At 40.3% G+C, this 23,690-nt stretch overlaps 1 protein-coding gene across 11 annotated transcripts in view; it reads right to left on the reverse strand.

Annotated features, from left to right (window-relative positions):
* Positions 1-23,690, reverse strand: part of DGKI (diacylglycerol kinase iota) — a 482,969-nt gene that overhangs the window by 108,804 nt on the left and 350,475 nt on the right. For all 11 annotated transcript variants that reach the window (XM_055142753.1, XM_055142758.1, XM_055142729.1 and 8 more), the window contains one exon: positions 20,627-20,727. In XM_055142753.1, the coding sequence (XP_054998728.1) occupies positions 20,627-20,727 (101 nt within the window). The remainder of the gene's footprint in view (positions 1-20,626; positions 20,728-23,690) is intronic.

Below are 23,690 nucleotides of genomic sequence, written 5' to 3' on the forward strand. Positions count from 1 at the left end.
TCCCTTGGCTGAATAAGAGCAAGTTTAGTTAAGACAATCTTATTGTCTTAACAATGTTTTCATATTCACTGCTCTACCTTCTTATCAAGACATGCTCTCAGATGCTTCTCAAGTATGAATTGGGCATAAATTGAGTCTAAATGACCAAAACATGATCAGAGGGTTCATAATAGAGCACCTGAGTCTGATATATGAACTAATTTAATCAGGGACTGAATGTTTGTGTGTTTCCCAAATGACTGCTGAATGTCCTAGCCCCAAATTCATGCAATGCTCTCTGAGATTTTGATCCCGAGAAGTCAACCGGGTTAGATGAAGTCACGAGGGTGTGGCCTGCTAATGGGATGAGTACCCTTAAAGGAAAGACCCCAGAGTCTTCTCTTTCCCCTCCGGGTAATAAGATGGTATGAATGTGGCAGTCTATCTGTTTGCACTGATGCAGGCTTTCACCAGCAATCAAACTAGTTGGTAGTCTCATCTGGATGTGGCAATCTCCGGGAATATGAGAAAACACATTTCTGTTAAGCTACCTGGAATATATCTTTGTTACTATGGACTGGAGTGATAGCACAGCCAGTAGGGCATTTGCCTTGCATGTGGCCGATCCGGGTTCTATTTCTCTGTCTCTCTCGGAGACTCCAGCAAGCTACTGAGAGTATCCCGCCTGCATTACAAAGCCTGGCAAGCTACCCGTGGCTATTTGATATGCCAAAAACAGTAGCAACAAGTCTCACAATGGAGACGTTACTGGTGCCTGCTCGAGCAAATCGATGAACAATGGGATGACAGTGCAGTACAGTGACTATGGCAGGCTGAGGTGGTTAAGTCCATGATAAAGCTTTGACCAACTTTGACACCTGGAGGGGAACTTACAGAGCTAACTGGTGATCCTCAGCTCTGAAACAATTAAGCCACTAATTACTTCTTCTTAGTCAAAACACCATTCCTATCCTGATTCGCCCCTCGCTAGCTTCACCCTGGTCTCTGCTAACCACCATTCCCTATTTCCATTTGTATAAATATCTCATAATCCAGAATGTGATGAAACTAATTGGCTGAGAAAAATGCACAGTATACTTCATCTGTGCACACTCTAAATTTCATGTTGGAAATAATATGCCAACAGATCATGCTAATTAATTTTGTCTCCTGTACTCGAAGGTAGGTCTACTTGAACACATTATGCAAACTTATGCTAAACACTGCATAAATTAACACTAGACATCTTCAGCAAACGCAGACTCCTCTAGCAACCAATCCACCAGTGTAGTCTTTTATCCACAAGAAACTTCTAGAGTGTATTTCCTCTCAAAGAAAACATACAGAACAGGCTTCCTTATATATGTACCCCAGAGCCATGCAAAACCAGACAACAGATGAAGCTCAGGTACCTCACGAAAAGGATTCAACTGCCTCAAACTTAACAAAAGTTTATTTGAGGAAAATACTTAAGAGTTTCTAATGCTGTTGTTTTTGGGGGTGGGAGAGTTTGGTGGCAAGGGCCTGAGACTAGGGCACTGCTCAAGCCCTGTGGGGCAGAAGTTACTTGGACTACTCCAGCCTCCAGGAATACACTCAGTGGGGCTGAAGGTCATTCTCCAGGACTGTACTTGTGAATGCTTGGAGGACCATTTGGTCCCAGAATTGAATCCAGGCCCATACATGGGTCAGGCACAGGCCACTATACCTTCGCTGCTGTACTATCTCTTAGCCCCAATGTTTAGTTTTGAGAAAACTGGAAAATCGTTTATCCAAAGTTGAAGGTATGATGCACTGTCACTGTATCATTATCATCCCGTTGCTCATCGATTTGCTCGAGCGGGCACCAGTAACATCTCCATTGTGAGACTTGTTGTTACTGTTTTTGGCATATCGAATACAACCACAAGTAGCTTGCCAGGCTCTGCCGTGTGGGTGAGATACTCTCGGTAGCTTGCAAGGCTCTCCGAGAGGGACGGAAGAATCGAACATGGGTCAGCCACATGCAAGGCAAACGCCCTACCTGCTATGCTATAATTAAATAATTTTCTTACCTATTTGATTAAGGAAGTCAAAAAGGCCTTATTACAAGGGCTACTGTGAACCCTTTCCAGACTTCTGAAGCTCTTTCCTCCCTCTCTCCCTCTCTCCCTCCCTCCTTCCCTCCCTTCCTCCCTCCCTTCCTCTTTCCCTCCCTCCCTCTCTACCTCCCTCTCTCCCTTCCTTCCTTCCTCTCTCCTTCCCTCCCTCCCTTCCTTCCTTCCTCTCTCCTTCCCTCCCTCTCTCCTTCCTTCCTTCACTCTCTATCCATGGGATTATGTGGAGAGCAAAGCATTGAACTGTGGACTGTGTGGGAACCTGAGGTTCACTGCCTGCTTTCTGTGTTCCCAACTAAGAACTCAGCCTCAGCTTCTCTGAGCCTTGGCCTGGAACTTGGCCTGGGACACTTCAAGAGGAGTAACCAAGTGAGGCTCAGCAGGGTAGCTGCGATCATTTTCTTAGTGCACATCAAAGCTTCGCTCTGGGAACACCAGCAGTACCAGTGCCTCCCTTTGGGAGTCTGACCATACTCTGGGAGCTTGGCCTAGCACCCTGACCTGGGCTACTAGGGCTGATATGATCAAACATGACAAATGAAGCCTGAATGGCTCAATCTTGCCCAACAGGAAAATGGTACTGATGATTATATGAGATAAAGAAAGTGAAGAATAAAAAGGAAGAGGAGGAATGAAAAAGAGGGAGGAAATAGAAGTAGGAAGAAGTCATAGGGAAGGGAAGAAAATAACTTACATTAACATAAGGAATGCACCTGTTCTGTTCGGTTATTTAATCTTTGCCACTCGGGGGCATAGCTCAGGGGTAGAGCATTTGACTATTTAATCTTTGCCACAATTCTAAGAGGTGGATGACATCAGTCCTTTTTTAAAGTGAGGCAACTAAGTCTCAGAAAAGGAGGCAAATGCCACAACTACTAAGAGGAATACAGATTTCAGTCCATGGTGTGTTTTCATGTTTAACAATCTTAGCTTCCCCTGTTTTTAACTCTTCTTACTTTCCATCAAACTTGGACCACACAGAGCTTGGAGTTTCTATTAATTTTCTATACTACATTCACAGAGGTGAAGTCAAAACTCAGAGAGGGGTGACACGGAGGTAACATTGGAATCATATCCCCTATCTGAGGAGGCAAGAACTGAGGAGGAGAGAGACTTTCAAGGAAGGTAGTCGATTCAAAGGCAATATGACATAGGGACTGTAAGTGAAGCCAAATCTACTTTCATTAACATATTTGCAGACGTGAAGCATTTTGAATCTTTCTACACCTCTCCCTTTCCAATAGGCCAGCATTTGAAGGACTGATAGAATAAAATAGGACCAAGCCACATTTATTTAAATTGAATGCTTTAAGTGGTGTGCAACTTGAAGGTCACAGAATTAAACCATGGCTTACTTTATAAAGAAATGCAAATATATAATTGTAAGGATATTCATCATTATAGGGATGGTGAAGAAAACAATAGCACATCAGACCTTAATCAAACCTGTGACAAAAAAAATCATGTTCTTTGTTATGCTATTAAAATCACTGCATTAAGATTTCTGATATTGAAATGATGAACTGATTGACAGTTAACCAAAACTAAACAGCAAGTTCACACTCTCACTCAAGTTATAAAAAGTTCATTATGTCGAGGCACAAGCTATTCAAAAGCATTTCCCATGGGCTTTTGATAGTGTTTACAAAACTCTAGCTTCCAATTTGCTTAACTCTTGACATTATAACATTGGCGATTTTTGCTATGGTTGGTATTGTTGGATCATTAAGTATTTAATTCTTTGGTAAATAACTTTATTGAGAAAAGCCATCACTGTCACTGTCACTGCTGCTCATCAATTTGCTCGAGTGGGCACCAGTAATGTCTCCATTGTGAGACTTATTGTTACTGTTTTTGGCATATTGAATATGCCACAGGTAGCTTGCCAGGCTCTGCCGTGCGGGCGGGATATTCTAGATAGCTTGCTGGGCTCTCTGAGAGGGGCAGAGGAATCAAACCCGGGTCAGCTGCATGCAAGGCAAACACCCTACCCATCGCTCCATCCTGAGAAAAGTCATAATTAAATATATTTTCACATGTATATACTTTAATTGAATTTCTTTTTTATTTTACTTTATTGATTTTCACTGTTACATAGTTGTTAGTGACTGGGTTTCAGTCATATAATATCCCAACACCTGTTTCTTTACCAGGGTGTTTCACATATGTTTTTGATCATTTTGATTCCTTGGTGAATTTATCTTGCCCTTAATGATCTTGCACTACTGTCTGTGCAGGCTATATGTTAAAAAAAAAAAGACAGAGTGTGTCTGGATTTCTGTGAAGATCAAATTGAGCCAATGCTGATACAATACATTATGTCTACAAAATCCACCCTATGTTCACTCCTCTCAGCCGTATGACATTAATCACTTTCTTAGGTAATTTTAAAATGTACTGACAATCTCCCATCTCGAGGGGAGAGATGTGTGAAAGCAGACTATAGACGAACATGATGGCCACTTAATACCTGCACTGAAAACCACAACACCCTAAAGGACAGAGAGAGTAAAAGGGAATGTGCCTGCCACAGAGGCGGGGTGGGTGGGTGGGGTGATGGGGGTGTGGCGGGAGGGATACTGGGACCATTAGTGGTGGAGAATGGACACTGATGGAGGGATGGGTACATGTAAGCATGAAAGTTTGTAAGTCTGTAACTATACCTCATGGTGATACATCAAAAAAACCAAATGTACCAACCATTCATAAATCCTCCAACCAATTTTCACAGTATAAAAAATGTGCAAATTTTTTCTGTTTAACTAAAGTCTTTAGGGCACAGGACATAAACCGAACAGGCGTGTGAAAGGGTCCACCTAGCCTACAGGGAGCTGAGAGCAAGAACGACTGACTGCTTTTTACAAGATTCTCAGCGTCGAAGCAGGGAAGCAGCACCTTTGGCACTGACACCGTGTGAAACTTTGAGCAGGAGTTACAAAAACGGAGAAAACTTGCAGCAGCTAATTTATTTCCTGCAAGATCTTATAAGATGTTCAACAAGGTATTGCTGAGGAAAGAAAGGGCTGAAAGTTCATCATTTTACAAAAAGAAAGGATTTAATTTTCTGACATGAGCAATTCCTGTTAAAACAGAATTGTAGCTAAATGGGGACTATTTACCTATTCAAGTAGCAAGCAAAACTCTCTTCAATGGAATCATGAAAAGGTGTGAGACCTGAGAGGAAAGCTTCTCAAAAACTGCAAAGGATTGAAAGATCAGACCGCAAGTTCTAAATACATACATAAAAGACGGAAATCACAAAGGCTCTGTTTAGGCTACATTAAAAGGTTGTCACTTTCTAAAAGGAACAAAAGTATACTATCACATGCTCAAATTTTTAAAAATAGGAAAGAATTTTGAACAATATAATATACCATCAAAAGATGGCCAATTTATGATTGTATCACTGTCTCATTGTCACTGTCCTCCCATTGCTCACTGATTTGCTTGAGTGGGCACCAGTAACATCTCCATGTGAGACTTGTTGTTACTGCTTTTGGCATATCGAATACGCCACAGGTAGCTTGCCAGGCTCTCCTGAATTTATGCTGGAATGATAACACAGTGGTAGGGCATTCTCCTTTCATGCAGCCGATCCGTGTTTGATTTCCTCTTGGAAAGCCCGGCAAGCTAGCGAGAGTATCACGCCCGCATGGCAGAGCCTGGCAAGCTACCCATGGCATATTCAAAATGCCAAAAACAGTAACAATAAGTCTCACAATGAGAGACGTTACTGGTGCCCGCTTGAACAAATCGATGAGCAGCGGGATGACAGTGACAGTGATTTTATATTAATACTGTTGAGAGAAAATTTTTGATATATCCTATAACATCACTTTTAAATTTATTGACATAATCAATAAATAGTTTATGTTCAGTATCCACTGTCTTTTTTCTTTAACAAACTTATACACAATCTTAACAAACCAATAGTATAAAAAAGAGACTGCAAATAACAAAGGAGAAAACCTAGAAAGATAGCTAAGTTGAGTTTGGTAAAAACATTTTGGGTACAATATCCAAAAACATAATTCATGAAAACAAAATGATTAGGGGACTTCATTAAAATTAAAACTCTGCTCCGTGAAAGACAATGTTAAGAAAAAAAAAGCAAGATACAGATTGGAAATAAATCTTTGCAAAATATGTATCTCTTACAAGATTGGCATTCAAAATATTTAAAGAACTTGAAAATGTCAACAATGAGTCCATTTGAAGTGGGAAAATATTTGAAGATATCTCACCTAAGGATGGTACATAGATAGCAAAAAGCATATGATAAATATTATTAAGAAGTTTCAAGTTAAAATAAGATAACATTGTAAGCCTATTAGAAAACTTAAAATTTAAAAAATAACACCATCAAATCTAGGTGAAAATATAAAGTTACATGACTTTTCATTTAGTTTCAGTGGAATTGTAAAATAATAAATGATAAAGCAAATTTGAAAGATTGGCAGCTTCTCATAAAATGAACCACACAAATTAGCAATAACGTAGTCAGTATTGATTTAAATGAATTAAGAGTCATATACCACAAAAATCTAAATCTGTATGGCACCTATGTTTGCAATTGTTAACACGGGGAAGCATCCAATATGGTTTTCAATAGGTGAATGGCTAACAGATGGTTCTAACATACAGTGGAATATTACTGCTCCATAAAAAAGAACATTCAGACCATGAAAATTCAATGAAGGAGCATCAATGCACAACACAGTGTGTTGTAAAAGAAGTCAATCAAAACTTGAAAAGGCCACATACTGCAAGACTCCGACTATATGACACTTTAGAAAAGGAAGTTACAGGGACATCAAAATGATCTGTAGTTGCCAGAGATTTGGGGAAAAGGCTGGATGAATAGGAAAAGAAAACTTAGGCAGGGAAACTATTCCATAATGTCTAGTGAACCCATGCCATAAAATGAACAGATACCCAGAGAGCTACAGAACACAAAATGAATACTGCTGCAAAGAATTGACTTGGGAAAATGTGAATTCATACTAACTCACCGCTTAAGTAAGTGCACCACACTAGGGCCAATTATTAATGGGGAAAATTGGATACACAGTGAGAGGGTGGCATGCAAGGGATGTATGAAACTCTACATTCTTTCCATTTAATTTTTCTGTAAAGCTGAAAATGTTCCAAATGAAAGTCTATTAATTATTTAAGATAGAGACAAGAGAAAAAAAGAAACTACAGATAGATACTTGACATTTATCAGAGAATCCTGACATACAGGAGAAATAACTGTCACCTATTTTCCAATCCGTAGTGTTCATACTCTATAGGAAGTCAACAGGTTGATGAGAAAATAGGAATTACAAGTGAAAAACAAGGAGGGGAGGCGGGGGACAAGAGAAAGGCAGGGAAGCCCTAGGGAAGAGAGGAGAGAAAAGCGGGAGCTTTCTGTTTGACCTCATTAGCTCAGAATGTGTCAGTGCTCCCCTAAAATGAAATGCTGACTTGAGGACTGACAATAATTAAACAGAATGAGCTGGCAGTATATCAATGCAGTTTTTACCTTAGGTGTTATAGGTTGATTCTACAACAGCTGTCACCACTAACTGTCCACACTCACCTGGAACCATATATTGAATATATATATATATATATATATGTATATATATATATTGAATGCCCATTAGCATTCAAAAGAAATAACACCCTGAGAACTTTCTTCCTCACCATGCCATGCTGGGGTCTGCTGAGGGTTTCTCAGTCCCTGGCTTTTTGATTACGAGATTTTACTCTCTGGAAACTTGAGCTGAACTGGCTCCTGTCATGGTTCCTCCAAAATGTCAACGGCAAGATAAAGGTCAGCTCTGTCATCTGTGTTGCCATTGGAGGTGTACTTTCCGGAAACTAGCAGGTTCTCTATAAATCTGAGTTTTGATGACAGATATGCTTTTATTCCAAAGAGCACAGGTACCTGAAGGCAACCCAGAGGATATGCAAATCACTTTTATTTTAGATGCTGTGTAATTTTTAATCCTGGATAACAATTTATGGTTTTAGCTTTAATTAAATTTGGGAAATGTGCACAGTGAATACAAGGAATGGTGACAAAATATATTTTTCAGTTTAAAGTCATTCATTCAATCATTCAGAATATTTTAATAATTCTCTTATTGCCAGGGGTATTAGAGCTAAAAGTCTGGCATGTAATACTATCACTATCACTATCATCCCATTGAACGTTGATTTGCTCAAGTGGGCTCAGTAACGTCTACATTTGTCCTAGCCCTGACGTCATTAGCAGCCTCTCTTTACTTGTCCTTCCCAACAGTGCTGCATTAGAGGCTCTTTCAGGGTCAAGAGAATGAGACCCATCATTGTTACTGTATTTGGAATATGAATACACCACAGGGAGCTTGCCAGGCTCTCCCGTGTGGGCAGGAAACTCTCTGTAGCTTGTCAGGTTCTCCAAGAGGGAGAACTAGGCTATAAGATGTCGGCAGAGTCTCTTGCCCCTGTGCCTGGCTGTCTTCACTGGGGTCCCTCGGAGGGGGGTGGGTTGAGTCTCCCTCCCTGCCCCGAGAGGAGCCCAGGCAGCTGAAGACCTCCAGAATCCAGCCACAGCCATGCTCAAGGCCACTCTCCAGATGCTTGGACGAGCCTCATGCATGAAGGAACCCAGGTGTTCGGGACCTGGGGCTGAGATCTCCAAGCCTGCTCGAATCGGGATTGTGCCTCTTCCATCCAGATCCCCCATTTTCCAGTAGCTAGACAGTCACACCCACAAACTGCCCCCTGGCGTCATGTAATCCCATCAACTGCAAACATCCAGAGACTATAACACCAAGCTCCCGGAAGCGCAATACTAAGACATAGAAATGCCAGGCAGGCACCACCAAATGGAAGGCATAAAAAAAATCACTATATATATATATATATATATATATATATCTCATGCTGGGACCTCTGATATATAAAAACCAATATGCAGCCAAAAAGATGGGCAATCGCTCCCATGATTGTATACAGTAGCTTGAAGAGCTGGGTTGCAAGAAGAAGAGGAAGAGAAATTATGAAAATGATATAAAACCATGTGAATTATGAATATTATCATGTCACCTATAATTACTGAGTGATAACACAGCAGGTAGGGCATTTGCCTCGCATGCGGCGACCCGGGTTCAATTCCTCCATCCTTCTCGGAGAGCTCAGCAAGTTATCAAGAGTTCCCGCCCACACGGCAGAGCCTGGCAAGCTACCCATGGTGTATTCGATATGCCAGAAACAGTAATAAGTCTCACAATGGAGACGTTACTGGTGTCTGCTCAAGCAAATCAATGAACAATGGGAGAACAGTGCTACAGTGCATGTTTATTCATTGAAATGATATTGGTTCATAAACATTGTATTGCTCTCAGACATCCTGAATCAACAAGATCAGAGGAAGAGACAAAAACAGATAAAGAGGCTGCTCTAAACTTCCCAGACACCCACCCAGAGCCTAGAGTGCAACACTCCAGGAACTAAAGTTAGTAAGAGATCCATTTCCTCTTGTCCTTCCCCAAATGGAAAAGCATGCCCAGAATAAGAGGTGTTCAAGAAAATCCCTGAACATAGATGGAAAGAGTTGGGCAGAGACTACAACCCAATTACAGCTTATGTGTTGAAAATTGTATGGATTTTCCTTACTTCTGATAAATTTAACTCATGTATTACAGTGATAATGCAGGAGAAGTATGGGCAAAAGGCCCAAATGCCTCTTTCTCTGCATAAATAATAGACATCATAGCTCAGACCAAACATTTCTACAAAATCATCTATTTTTAAAGGATGGAATTCCATATAAAATGAAGGCTGTTACTGTCATATGCAATGAAATTCTAGTACTATTGAAAGATTTATTCATTTCCAGTGTTACATGTGATCACAATGGGCAAGTCACTTTGTAGTACCAGAATGCCTCTTGACAACGGATCCTGGAAAACGATATAATCTTTTCAGGTACCTTCACTGAGAAAGCAGTATTTGCTGAATACTGCTAAGTGTTCTGAGGCAGAACCACCACTGATAATTTACTGCCAGTCTCTAGTATTTGGAAGAGAACTGCCAAGTACCTGATTATGATGTTGAAGCCTTTTTTTGCTCTGTGAGATATCAGTACATAAGCAAGTGTACAGTTACTTCGCTTGCTGAATAAATATGAAAACAAAGATGAAATATTAAGCTTCTAAAGCAAATATTCTTCTAACTATACCAAAATATTAGGTGTTTAGTATCATGGTGATGATTGGAGACATTGGTCTTTTACATGATTTCAGTATCCTATTGCTCACAGCACTGTATAGGATGGGCAAGAGGAGGTGACTAGTCAGATTTTAAGGACCCATTCAGTAATGCATCCCTGACTTTTGGAGCTGAATGGATCCAGTGGAGAATGAATGACAGAAGATTTCCTAAGCAAAATCTGCAGAAGAGGGGAAGGGGGCTAATCCCTTTCTAGAAGAAAAACACAGAATGAACAAATTACACACAGAACGCTGCCTTATAGAGATGTGAGATAGGGTTGTCTTAAGCTAGTCATCTCTAGCATCTAAACATTGATGGAGACTCTATTTTTGCTTATTCATGACTCCAGGAGAGTGACAGTGGGTCTGGGATCTAGGAAACACACTACGTATTAGTAAAGAGCATTTCCTACCAGCTCAAAGTTTTGAAAGACCTGTGGCTTTTATGCATGTAACTAAATATATAAAGTGGTAGTTCTGAGTGCATTGCCAATAAGTTATATTCAAGCTAGCACATGTCCTTCTGGTGCTTTTTAGTTCAGTGTCTTTAGTGCTCAACTGGATGGATGGATGGATGGATGGATGGATGGATGGATGGATGGATGGATGGATGGATGGAAGAAATGTCTGGGATAGTGAAGATCAAACTGAAGTTTTCTCTATGGATTACAGTATTAGGCTAAAAATCATGTGTTGCAATTTAGATCGTCTCACACTGATGCTTTCAACTTTTATTACTCAAATCTCAAATGGGAGACTATTTAACTTGTCTAATATTCTTGTCTGAAATGAGCAGTTCTTGGTACATAAGTAGTTGCTCTGTAAGTAGCTATTACATTTAGTGAGTGAATAGATTCAAGGAGTTTGGTTGCTGAATTATGGACTAATTTCAAAAATCAGGTGCTGAGTTGCTTAAGACAAGATGGTGCTTTCTGAATTGATGTGTCCAATAAATACCCATGATGGGACTAAGGAACTTAATTTCCCCGCTATGGGAAATATTGGCTCTGCTCTGTAGTTATAGCTGGGTCCTTCCCCAGGCAGGAAGCTATCATATCCAACATTTACCCAGAGGACAGGCTGATGTGTATCCAATAATTGATGCCTTAGCATGAACAACTCTGAATGGATCCAAATGTCCCTGTGGAGCCCTCTGTTGTAACAACATCTCAAGTCAATTTTTTTCCCTCCAGCTTGTCTGGCTGTCCTCACTCTTCACAGCTGCTTGCACTTTCTTGGAGGAGCCCCAATAAACCTCCTACATATACATAAAAATCTGAGTTTTTGTCCCAGAAAACCCAACGAATATCAAGAACTATAAACCCAAAGTCTCTCTTTAAACACATTTCTAGAGGGGCACAGTTATATCTTTACAAATAAGAAGGGTTGCAAACTTGAAATCATACTGAAGAGAGAGAAGATGTCAATTATTAAAGTCTTGTCAGAACCACATGAGCCCCTGGGGGGCCGTCTTACTAAGGGGACCCCATGATGCTGCATGCAGGAATTACAAATAAAAATAATCTGCTAATCATGAAACCCCATGCAAACATTAGGTATTATTATTTACTTATTAAATATATCATGAATCTGCAGTGGCTTATCTTCCTACTCACATATTAACATGATGAATGAAAAGAGAAAAATATTATGCAGGGCTCTTAGGGAAAAGAAAGGCTTTTAAAACTAAAGCTAAACTACCTTACGAGTTAATATCCTGCAATTGTCGACCTGAAAAGGTAAAACAAGATAAACTAAATCGATCCATCATTGTGTCTGTGTGTATACACATACAATAATCCAACAAAAAGGTAAAACATAGTTGTCAACATGAAGTAAACAAAATGAACTAAATTGTCCATTATTATCTGTGTGTCTGTTGTGTATTGTGTATACACATATAATAAACCAACAAAAAAGGTAAAACATTCCTTTAGGCAAAGACTTAAACATGTATCTTTAACTGATTGTTCCCTTACCAAAGGCTAAGTTTTAACAATGCACAAAAAAAGATTAGATATTATTATCAATGCCTCAGGCTTATTTCCTTGTCTGAGACCTAACATCATTTGCATCTAATAAAGCACAGTTCTGGAAGTACTTCTTAGTTTCTTATAAACAAAGCAATACTTTGGACCACGAATAGAATTAGATAATGAAGGGATTTATATTAAAAATAATATCATCATCTTTCAACCTAATACTCATCTTTGAAGTCAGAAGCACAGAGCTTATGTGTATCCATAAGCCAAATCCCCAAGAACAGTGAACCGGGGTCTGGACTCACATCCATCGTTCCCAGTTGCACATGAACCTACATTTGACATAGCTGTCACACCTCTTCCATAAAGCATTTTTTCTTCTCTTGGCTTCTAACCAGCAATCTCTCCAGGTACCTTTTTCAATGTGCAATGCCAGCATCCATCAAATGGAGGCCTAATCTCTCCTGAACAGCTCCTAGGTCAACTTGTTTAATAAGGGGGAAAGATTCAATTTTAGATGAAGCAATTGATCAGAAAAAAATATATCAGTGATTTTAGCTAACTCGAGAAGCAAAAATATATGATTTTTCTAATGTGTGTTCTTATAATAATGGCTGATCTGGAACTTAAGAATTCATTAAGAAAACATGGCAAGAGGAAATATTTTTAAACTATATGATTTATATAGGCCGAAACATGTACTCTACTATAATAAGTTCTTGGGAAATATCTAGTTTAGCCTTTGCACTTAACAAGAAACAGCATGTGAAGCCTAAAGATGCCTAAAGGTAAAAAGCACATTGTCCAACGTCATACAAAAGGTAGTTTGACTGGGCATTTTTATTTTTGTTTATATGTTTCATCTCTTTTTTAGTTATTAAATTATGTTTTGCTGGAAAAGTATGAGCATGCTATTTTATAGTCTCACCAAAGTCCTGATCACAGGGGGAAAAATGTTCAGAAAAAAAGGCTATTTCTGTTTGAACTTGCTTTTTTCCCCCCTTTAAATCATTTGTTTGCTTAAAGGACACAATAAAGGTAAATACATGATAATATTTTAGTAGTTGATACCTAAGCTTCATCTTTCAAAAGTCAGTACCTAGTGTGGTCTCTAGCATTGCTGGGTGAAAAGACAGTTTGGGGAGGCACCGATGAGGGCTCTGCATAATATCTTGGATACTGAGCAAATTCAAGAGGTCAAATGGAGAAATTAGAAACTATGGAATATCCGATGGCCCAACAACCCCCATTTTGAAGATGGGTTGAGCAGTTACTCATAATCAATGGCATAAGCAAAGGGAAAAAAAATAGTCACCACATAGAGGTCAAACCTCACAAATACAACCTTTATCCACTGATTAGTTTCCCATCACAAGACAAGATCAAGTAACTGCTGATAGGATCAGAAAATGTTTCTCTTTACAGTCATTTCCAAACACCAACAATTCCAATACAATTATGAGTAAGACAACAGACAAGTTCAGACTGTGGATATTCTACAGAAACCTGACCAGTATTTGTCAAGACACCAATTCGGTGAGAAATGGGAGGAGGAAACAAGAACAAGAAATTTACAGAGACAAGAAGAAAGCAGAAGACAAGAGGATCGAATGCAACGTGGTGTCCTGGACTGGCTCCTGAAGTGAAAAATCCAGAGTAAACAGTAATGTCAGCTTCTCTGACAAGTAGTCTAAAGTGTTTAATAATGAGGAATGCTTGGTGAGGAGTATATAGAACCTCCAATAATGTTTTTGAAATTTTTAGATATAAACTTATCCCCCCCAAAACGTTTAGTTGAAGAAATGAATGATGGGACAGAGAGATAGTATAGGGCATAAGGTGTATGCCTTGCGTTTGGCATTCTGGCCTCAACTGCACCATGCCGCATATGGTTCACCCAATCAACATCAGGAGTGATTCCTGAGCACATCAGAAGTAAGCCCTAAGCACCACTGGGTGTGACCCCAAAATAAAACAACCCCAAATCTAAATAGTGCTGGGACGTAGGGAGATAGCTCAAAGAGATGGGAAAACCTGCTCTGAGCAGGTGGGCTCAGGATAGGTCCCCAACACGGAACAGTCCCTTGAGTACTGTTGCATGTGGCTCCAAAAAGAAAGTTAATCTCAAGAAGTTAATAAAAAGGACAGGAACTGGAGAGATAGTACAGCTGGAAAGGTGCTTGCCTTGCACGTGGCTGGCCTGGGTTCAATCCCTGGCCCTCCATACGATCCCCCGAGCCCTCCAGGAGTGATCACTGAGTGCAGAGCCAGAAGTACACCTCAGTACTGCCGGGTTTGCCCCACAAACAAACAAACAAATTAGTGATAGATACTGGATCACACGCTTAGGAGAATGTTATGACTTAAGCAAGGACTGCCTGGGCATTCAGTGTTCACGTGTCATAGGTTCCAGTAGATAGCCGTCACACTTTCTCAGACAAGTGGTCACAACAAATTAAGTTAAAGGCTTAACTGTATATTCCCCATGACCCCTTGGTGGTATTCATTCATGTTTACAGTTCTATTTTTGGACATGAGGAAATGATTTGGAGGGCGGAATGCTGAGTCTGAAGTGAGCTGCCCAGGACAGGAAGTGCCAGAAGCAGGCCTGGGCAGCTGCTCTATACAGAGGTTCTGGACCTGCAACTGTGGCTGCTGAGACTAGAGTGAGACCCAGAGACCACAACAATCAGAAGTCTCAGTTATATGGAGTTGCTAATGTGCCAGAACTTATGTCAAGGGTCTTAGATATATGAAATTACCCTTAGCCCTATACCCTATACACTATATGAAAACTATACACTATATAGTTTTGCAATGAAAATTTCTTTTTAGAGATGGACGATTTAATTTCAGGGGAATTTAATTATTTTGCCAAGTTCAAGCACAAACATTTCTGGCTCTTCTACTAAGTCACTAAACTGAGAAAAACAAAAGACAAAAAATTATAAAAGGGAGAATGCCAAGATAGCTCATTAAAGCACAATTCTAATATCATTAGTCTTCATCAGAGAATAACATACTGATTTGTTACATAAACATTACAAATATCCATGTAATTTCTATTATGTTACAATAATATACATGTATATATATAAATTAGGGTTGCTAATCACTATATGATATTTAACAAATATTAGTACCTCCTACCTTTATAAGCTATCTCTATTTTCAATTAGCTCCAAATAGGAGTCTGGCTCCAAATTGTATTTTAGGTCCAGACTTGTATTAATTAAAAAATGCAGAGTAAGCTAATACTCTCGCCCCTCATAAATATGCATTATTTTCCCTGGAAGATTCCCAAGCAGGTTTCATCCCCCGACTCTATTTGCCACTGAAGCACACCCTTTTATGAAGCTTGCTCTACAGCTTGAGCTGGCCAGACTTGCTTCCCAATACATAAGTTGCTTTCTAGCCAGAAAAATCCTTCTTTCCTATTTAGCTCTTCCTGGTTTTTGTATAATAAATAATAAATAACATGCATTATTAAGGATTTGTTACTTCAACCAGATTATGGGAGAGAACATCTTCTCCCATTAATATAGTTATTTTAATAATTATTTTGGGCTGGATCGATAGCACAGTGGGTAGGATGTTTGCCTTGCACACAGCTGACCTGGGTTCGATTCCCAGCATACCCTATGGTCCCCTGAGCACCACCAGGGGTAATTCCTGAGTGTGTAGAGCCAAGAGTAACCCCTGTGTATTGCTGGATGTGATCCAAAAAGCAAGAAAAAAAATTATTTTGATGTGTCTTAGACTTAGGTATTGATTCCTTAACAGATGTATGATGTCCAAACATTTTACCCCATACAGTTGAATGTGCAAGGCAAATGCCCTACCCATTGTGCTATCGTTCCAGCACCTGGACGACCCAGGGACCCAGGTTTAATTCCTCCACCCCTCTCCAAGAGCCTGGCAGGCTACCGAGAGTGTCTCACCCACATGGCAGAGCCTGGCAAGCTACCCATGGCGTGTTTGATGTGCCAAAAACAGTAACAACAGGTCTCTCAATGGAGATGCTACTGGTGCCCGCTCAAGCAAATCAATGAGCAACGGGATGACAGTGATACAGTGATTTTGATGTGACATTTTTCTATTTAATATTCCACTTCTTCTGTAGGGTAGACTTTTTTTATTGGACATGATGACTATTATCTTGAGGGTAAAACTCACAAAGCAATGAAAATAACCTAATTATTTTAGCAAAACAAATTTACGAGCAGGAGCTGATGACGGGACTGGCAAAGACTAACTCTACTCATGGTATATTTTAGGGAGGCTTAAGAGAAGGAATATGAGAAGTATCGGAACTAGTAAAGTCATTTTTTTTTCTACACTAAAATAAGCAAGGCCATTAGAAGGAACACCAGCCTGTAATTACAAGGAATCTTACAGAACAGATGAAATTAAAAACACTGTTAGATAACAAACATTAGAGCTTGTAATCTAAAATATCTAATAACCTGAACACATGAGCAAGATTCTGTTAAACAGTCATGGCAAATAGCCACGCACTGCCTGAATGAATCATTTGGTGTATTATTAAAAAAGGGATTTCCAGATGGAAGATGTGTGCTGAAAGTAGATAAAGGATCAGATGTGACAGTCTCTCAGTATCTGTATTGCAAACCATAATGTCCAAAATAGAGAGTATGGGGGAATCGTCCACCACAGAAGCAAGGGGAGGGTTGGAAAGGGGTCGGGGGGGGGTGGGGGGGATACTGGGGACATTAGTGGTGGAGAATGTGCACTGGTGGAGGGATGGATGTTTGATCATTGTATGACTGAAACTCAAACATGAAAGCTTTGTAATGGTATCTCACAGTGATCCAAAAATAAAAAAGATTAAATAAATAAATAAATACAAGGGACCTCATTTTTGTTTTAAAGCTCAGTAGCAGTCCTGTTTTACTTTATTTCTGAACATTGACCATAAAGTGGATTGGCTTCTTTTGTTCTCCTCCTCAGATGCTAATTAAAGTCTAAGAGTCCTCTCATCTAGATGTTAGATGCATCCATATGGATGTCATTTAATGTGTCTCAAGTAATATGCATTATGTTGACCTACACATGATCCATGGATTTGAACTGTTATTGCCTTTATAAACAATTTGAACTCATTCAGTCTCACTACAAATATAATCAGGTTTCAGACAGGCAATGAGGGAGGGTGAATGAGAGATCAATAACCCAAAGGGCAAACTTTCCTGAAAAATCACAATTCATAAGCATTATCGTTCTAACTAAAGCTTTATCACTGTATTATAAAGACAATCACTGGTTGGGGACTTTTACTTCTTTTATTTTCTCTCTCTGCCATTATTTCTGTAGCACTGTAGCACTGTCATCCCAGTGTTCATCGATTTGCTTGAGCGGACACCAGTAACATCTCCATCGTGAGATCTTGTTGTTACTGTTTTTGGCATATTAAATACACCACAGGGAGCTTGCCAGGCTCTGCCGTGCTGGTGGGATACTCTTGGTAGCTTTCTGGGCTCTCCGAGAGGGGCAACAGAATCAAATTCGGGTCAGCTGCGTGCAAGGCAAATGCCCTACCTGCTGTGCTATCGGCCCAGTCCATTATTTATAATTAATATATTGCTTTCTTTAAACTCAAATCTTACAATTATTTGAATCTTCTGTACTTGTTTGCTCTTTGCAGGAGGGGGGTCTCAGTGGCATTTCTGAATTTACTGAATGCATGCCAAGCCATCTCCCACTCCCACTTTGACAAAAACAGTTACCTCACAGGGAAGGTTTTTTGTTTGTTTGTTTGTTTTTGGGTCACACCCGGAGATGAACAGGGGTTACTCCTGGCTCATGCACTCAGAAATTACCCCTGGCGGTGCTCAGGGGACCATATGGGATGCTGAGAATCAAACCCGGGTTGGCCACGTGCAAGGCAAATGCCCTACACACTGTGCTATTACTCCAGCCCCAAAGATTTTTTTATAATTTTTTTTATTATTAAATCACCATGAGAACAATTACAAAGCTTTCAGATTTAAGTCTCAGTCATACAATGATCAAACACCCACCCCTTCACCAGTGCACATGTTCCACCACCAAGAACCCCAGTATACCTCCCATCCCACCCCCCCACCATGCCTGTGTGACTGATAATTTTCATTTTACTCTCTCTTTACTTTGATTACATTCAATGTTTCAACAGAAAACTCACTATTATTATTTGAAATTTCCCCCCAACAATCAGACCTGCTGAAATGGCATCATTTGGTTATTTGTTTTCCATGGCTGAGAATGAAGAGCATATGAGCTCGCATGGCCACTGTTGCGGCCGCACGGATTTGAATTTCTGGTATTTTAGTAATTAAGTCCAGAGAAATTTCTGCCAGAAGTCGCTGGGTTCCAAAATTGGTTTGTGTGCCTCCGGGCTCATGGCTATTCAGGAGCAGAGGAGCCATTCGTGGGTGGCCACTTGGGGTCTTGTCTGGGTGGGGAGCAGTGCCAATACCACCCCCCATACTGAGATATCCCGAGTACCCCCTCACAAGGAAGTTTTAATTGCAAAAGAGTTGATGATTAAAACACTTGCCAGGAAATGGCAGTTTCCTGTAAAGACCAAATAACAAAAATCTCTTACTACGGTGGACAGATACTGCCATGTAAAAGATAGAACAGATCCCTGAAATCCATAGATAAGCTAAAAATTTCATTTCAGCCAGAAGTTTCAAATGTTTCCCCACCCCAGTGGACTTTTTTCAGAATCAGGTAAGCTGAAAAAATATTGCTGACTTGAAATTTATTCTTTTTGCTTTTTATAGTTCCTCAAAAAATTATCAACTATTTGCTTAGAAAGAGGAGAGAACATAAAACACTATCTGGCATAATAGTCTCCATAATTAGTGTACTTTTCACTGTAGCTAGATTCCTGTTGAAAATAGATATGCTCATCATGTTGCAGATTGGATTAGGTTTCCTGCTGGCCTTCCATTCCTAATCTCATCCATATTTGAAAATGTAAGCTGTTAGTTAGAGAAGGAAGAAAAATGCAGCAATTCAAGGAATTGGTTCTCCCACACTACCAAATTTCTCACCAAACGGTTAATGCTGGAGAGCAGTACAAGGGGGCTGGGGAATAATGAAAGGGTTCTGATGCTTGAGAATCTACCCTAAGGTGGTTGAGGAAGACAAATAGAAGAGAGAACCGAAGAAGGCAGAAATATTGAATACAAGCCCCAGCAGAGATTGGGCTACCAGGGAGATAGAGGCCTGGGCTCACTCTTACCTCCAGATCCCAGAGGGCCTGCGCTGAGCAACACTGTCCCCAGACCTCACCGTTTCTATGCATAAAACCCCAATCCAGACCACAGGTTTGGGAAGCCAAGCTCAGGACTCCTGCGTACGTCACCCCTACCCCATTCCAGCCTCTCTTGCCTGCTTGCCTCTCCAGAGACAGGTTCACACTCGGATGTCACTTTGGGTTTCATACATCTCTCGCTGTGAACAAGTCTTCTTTATTACTGGTAATATTCTTGCCTGGCCCTGAGAGTCGGCCCTAGTCTTCTCTGGCTTTACTGCACTTGACTTTTGGGCCCACAGTTATGCAGAAACCCAGGATGCTAATATCTGATGTCTACGCTCTTAACTTCCTCTTGGCTGCTTTACCTGTTACCTCATCTATTATGATATAAATAGGGGTCTAAAAGAGTGGATAGGAAATAAAAAGGATCCAATAAATACCTAATGTAGATAAATGAATGAAAAATTCATCTTCATCATCATCATCATCATAATCATCATCATCATCATCATCATCCCGTTGATTGCTGATTTTCTTGAGCGGTCTCAGTAACGTCTCCATTCATCCTAGCCCTGAGATTTTAGAAGCCTCTCTTTGCTCGTCCTTCCCAACAATGCTGCATTGGAGGCTCTTTCAGGGTCAGGGGAATGAGACCCAGCATTATTACTGGTTTTGGCATATGAATACACCACGGGGAGCCTGCTAGGCTCTGCCATATCAATTATTGTTCATTGCTCATATTTCCCATTGCTTCTTTAAAATAGTTACTATGAAGTATCATCAATGTTCTACTTTTCTCAGTTTGGGGAAATTTTAATCTAAAATGGCCAATAAACAAAGAGACCATAACTTAGCATTTATAGAAGATTAACTTTATTCTGACTCCTATCCTTTCCAAGTGCTATTTTCTTCAGCCTAAATATTATCATTTGGGTTCACATGACTAAGATAATTCCCTTTCCCGGACATACAACGAGTCTTTTCATCCAAACAAGGGCAGTAAAGAAGCTGAAGATAGGGTGACCCCATGGCATCAATTAGTCGCTTCCAACTTACAAGCTTCCCGGAGTTTCTCTTTCTCATAGTGAAAGCCTTCGTAGTCTTGTAAACTGATTTTGTTCACACGGATCCTCAGGCGATCGGGGACAGACTGGGGGCTGCAAAACAAGAACCAAGTGGTCAGACATAGGAGAGAGTGGAACTGGGCGTCTTGGGCACCAGAGGGACAAAAGGCAATAGCATCTCTTCGTGGTTAAAAATGAAAAAGCTCATATTTACACTGTGATTAAGAGACTACAGCAACTAATCTGGAGAACACTTCTTCAGAAGTCTCAGGTGTTGGGAGTGTAGGTAAAAACATGGAAATAAACAGGCAAGAAACTTCTAAAGCCATTTCTAGTATAAACAGCTCAATGAGATCGTGTGTGTAGTTCCACAGTAAATCAGAGGCAGCCAATGTATTGGAAGAAGCTAAACCAGAGCTTTAAAGAGCTGCCATAATAATTATCATTTACTGATAATTATAAATTGTCATTTATCATGATAAATGATAATAAAGGCCTATAAATATGGCCATAACAGTCAACACTTGGTCAATGGAAGTCTCTGCAGTGATAAACACAAAAAGAAGACCAAGAATCAAAGATTGAGGTTAAGCCAGCTTGAGACACCTCAACAGTCTCTGAGATCACCCTCTGTCAAAAAATATTATACTCACTGCTACCCAGGATGGAGCTTTTGAGTATTCCAAAGTTAAGGAAAAGTATTGGCATGCACAGTGCACTTTTTTTAGAAAGGGAATAAGTATGTGATTCATGTTTATGAACTTGATTCATAAACTCAATCAAATTGGTTCAGGATACATATTAAATAGCCCCAAAGAGTACAAACTTCCTAAAGCATCACATTCACCCTCAGATTTCTTAAAAAATTGCCTTAGTGTGCTTAAAGAAATTTCCCAAAAGGACTTTATCCTGAGCACTAGCTGAGTGAAACAATTGGATTTTCAGCATTACCTCTGTGGATGAAAATATTTTTTAGAATATATAATATTATTATATAAACATATAAACCATATAATCCTCACTTATACTTGAGTATATCTTAGGTTTCACAGGTTTAGATAATTTTCTCAAATTCATGATTGCTTCTTTTCTTACTTTAGGGGATAAAAGACATCACTGCCTAAAGCAGAAAAAAGTTTACTGTTCAGTTCCTATCAGTTGAGGGTAAGAGGAATATTAGGGAAAAGAGGGAAATTAAGAAAAAGAATAAAAGACATAGAGAATGAATTAAGGAAGAAAGTGGGTGGGAATAAGAAAATTATTGATGGAACGAGGATATTAAAGTATTGCCATAATGTGTCTAGTAATACCTTAGGTGCAATTTCGTGTCATCTCTTAAAAGGGAGAGAAAATAACATAATCTCATTCTTTCATCTAAAACCTCAGTAAGAGTAAAATGCAGTAAATCTTCCCAAATAGATCCTCCGTATTGCCCACTCCCCTTAGCAGAACAACCATAGATACATATGTATACACTATGTTCATGCAAACACACACAGACTGAAACGTAAGCACATGAATTCTAAAGACAGACAGTGGGCGGGGAAAACTAAGGGTCACTGGATGAAACACTGCAGCACTGTAATACTGTTGTCCCATTGTTCATCCTTTGTGAGGTTTGTTGTTATTGCTTTTGGCATACCGAATACGCTACGGGGAGCTTGCCAGGCTCTGCCATGCAGGCAGGATACTCTTGGTAGTTTGCCAGGCTCTCTGAGAGGGAAAGAGGAATCAAACCTGGGTTGGCCACGTGCAAGGCAAACACCCTACCCACTGTGCTATCGCTCCAGTCCGGATTAAACACTAAACCAATACAAAACCCCAAGAAAGGCCTGTCCTGTCCTTTCCGGGGGAGTGCGGGTGCTGGGACCCATTCAGGGCTGCTCATGGATCACTCATATGGACCGTGGGACCAGAGAAGGTGCCAGGATAGAACCAGGCCTGGATGCATGCAGGAAGTGCCCTAATGCTGCGCTCTCTCTCTGGCCTCCAAGGCAGACATTTCTTTTTAATTATTTTTTAAAATCACCATGAGACAGTTACAAAGCTTTCATATTTGAGTTTCAGTTATACAATGATCGAACACCCATTCCGCCACCAGCATGCATTCTCCACAGCCAATGTCCCCAGTATACCGCCCACCTTCCCAACCCTCCCCCTGCCTCTAAGGCAGACTATTTCCCCCATACTCTCTCTCTACCTTGGGGCATTATGGTTTGCAATATAGATACTGAGAGGCTATCTCATTTAATCCTTTATCTACTTTCATGTTTGGTCCTTTATCTTTCAGCACACATCTCCCATGCCGAACGATCTCTCCAATCATCATTGACTTAGTGATCCCTTCTCTATTCCAGCTGCCTTCTCCCCCAAGGCAGACATTTCTAAGAGAAAACTGAGGAGACGGATTTACTCTTTGCTTTGGTCCGTTTGGTCAAAGTGTGTTTGTGGAGTGCCTGCTTTGTACAGGGCACTGTGCTGGCCATGGGAAAGGCATCGAGGAATGAATCTGACCAGAATACTTAAGCTGTGACAGGAATATTACATTTTGATAGAGTTGGGGGCCATGTTTGCAAATGAATAGAATAAACTTAAAAATTGCACATACCCACATCAGGGCTGGAGAGAGAACAGTGGCGCAACCCTGGTTCAATTCCCTCACCATATGGTACCCCGGGCACTGCTTGGTGCAGTCCAGCACTGCCAGGTGGCGTGGGTAATTCCTGCTGGGCCCAGGGACTCTCTGGTTGGCTGAGCATTGCCAAAGGGACCCCCAGACAGCCTGAGCAGTACTTGGGAGGCCCCAAACAACAGAAACAGACACAAACCTTCCTGTACCTCCATTTACAGAGAGGGAGGCTGAGGTTCAGAAAAGGCAAGTGATTTTTCAGGTGACACAGCTACCAAGTGTCAGACAAGAAGCAGAGCTGTAGCCTGTTTTGTTCTTCCTGTCTTAAAATGCCAAGAATGGCATGAATTTTACTGCAAAGTCATGAAATTTTGTGATCTTTATAATATGCTGATTCCCTAAGTAGATAATGAATAAGAAGTTAGTG

This window comes from Sorex araneus, chromosome 1 (assembly GCF_027595985.1).
Source record: "Sorex araneus isolate mSorAra2 chromosome 1, mSorAra2.pri, whole genome shotgun sequence".
Taxonomy (NCBI): Eukaryota; Metazoa; Chordata; class Mammalia; order Eulipotyphla; family Soricidae; genus Sorex; species Sorex araneus.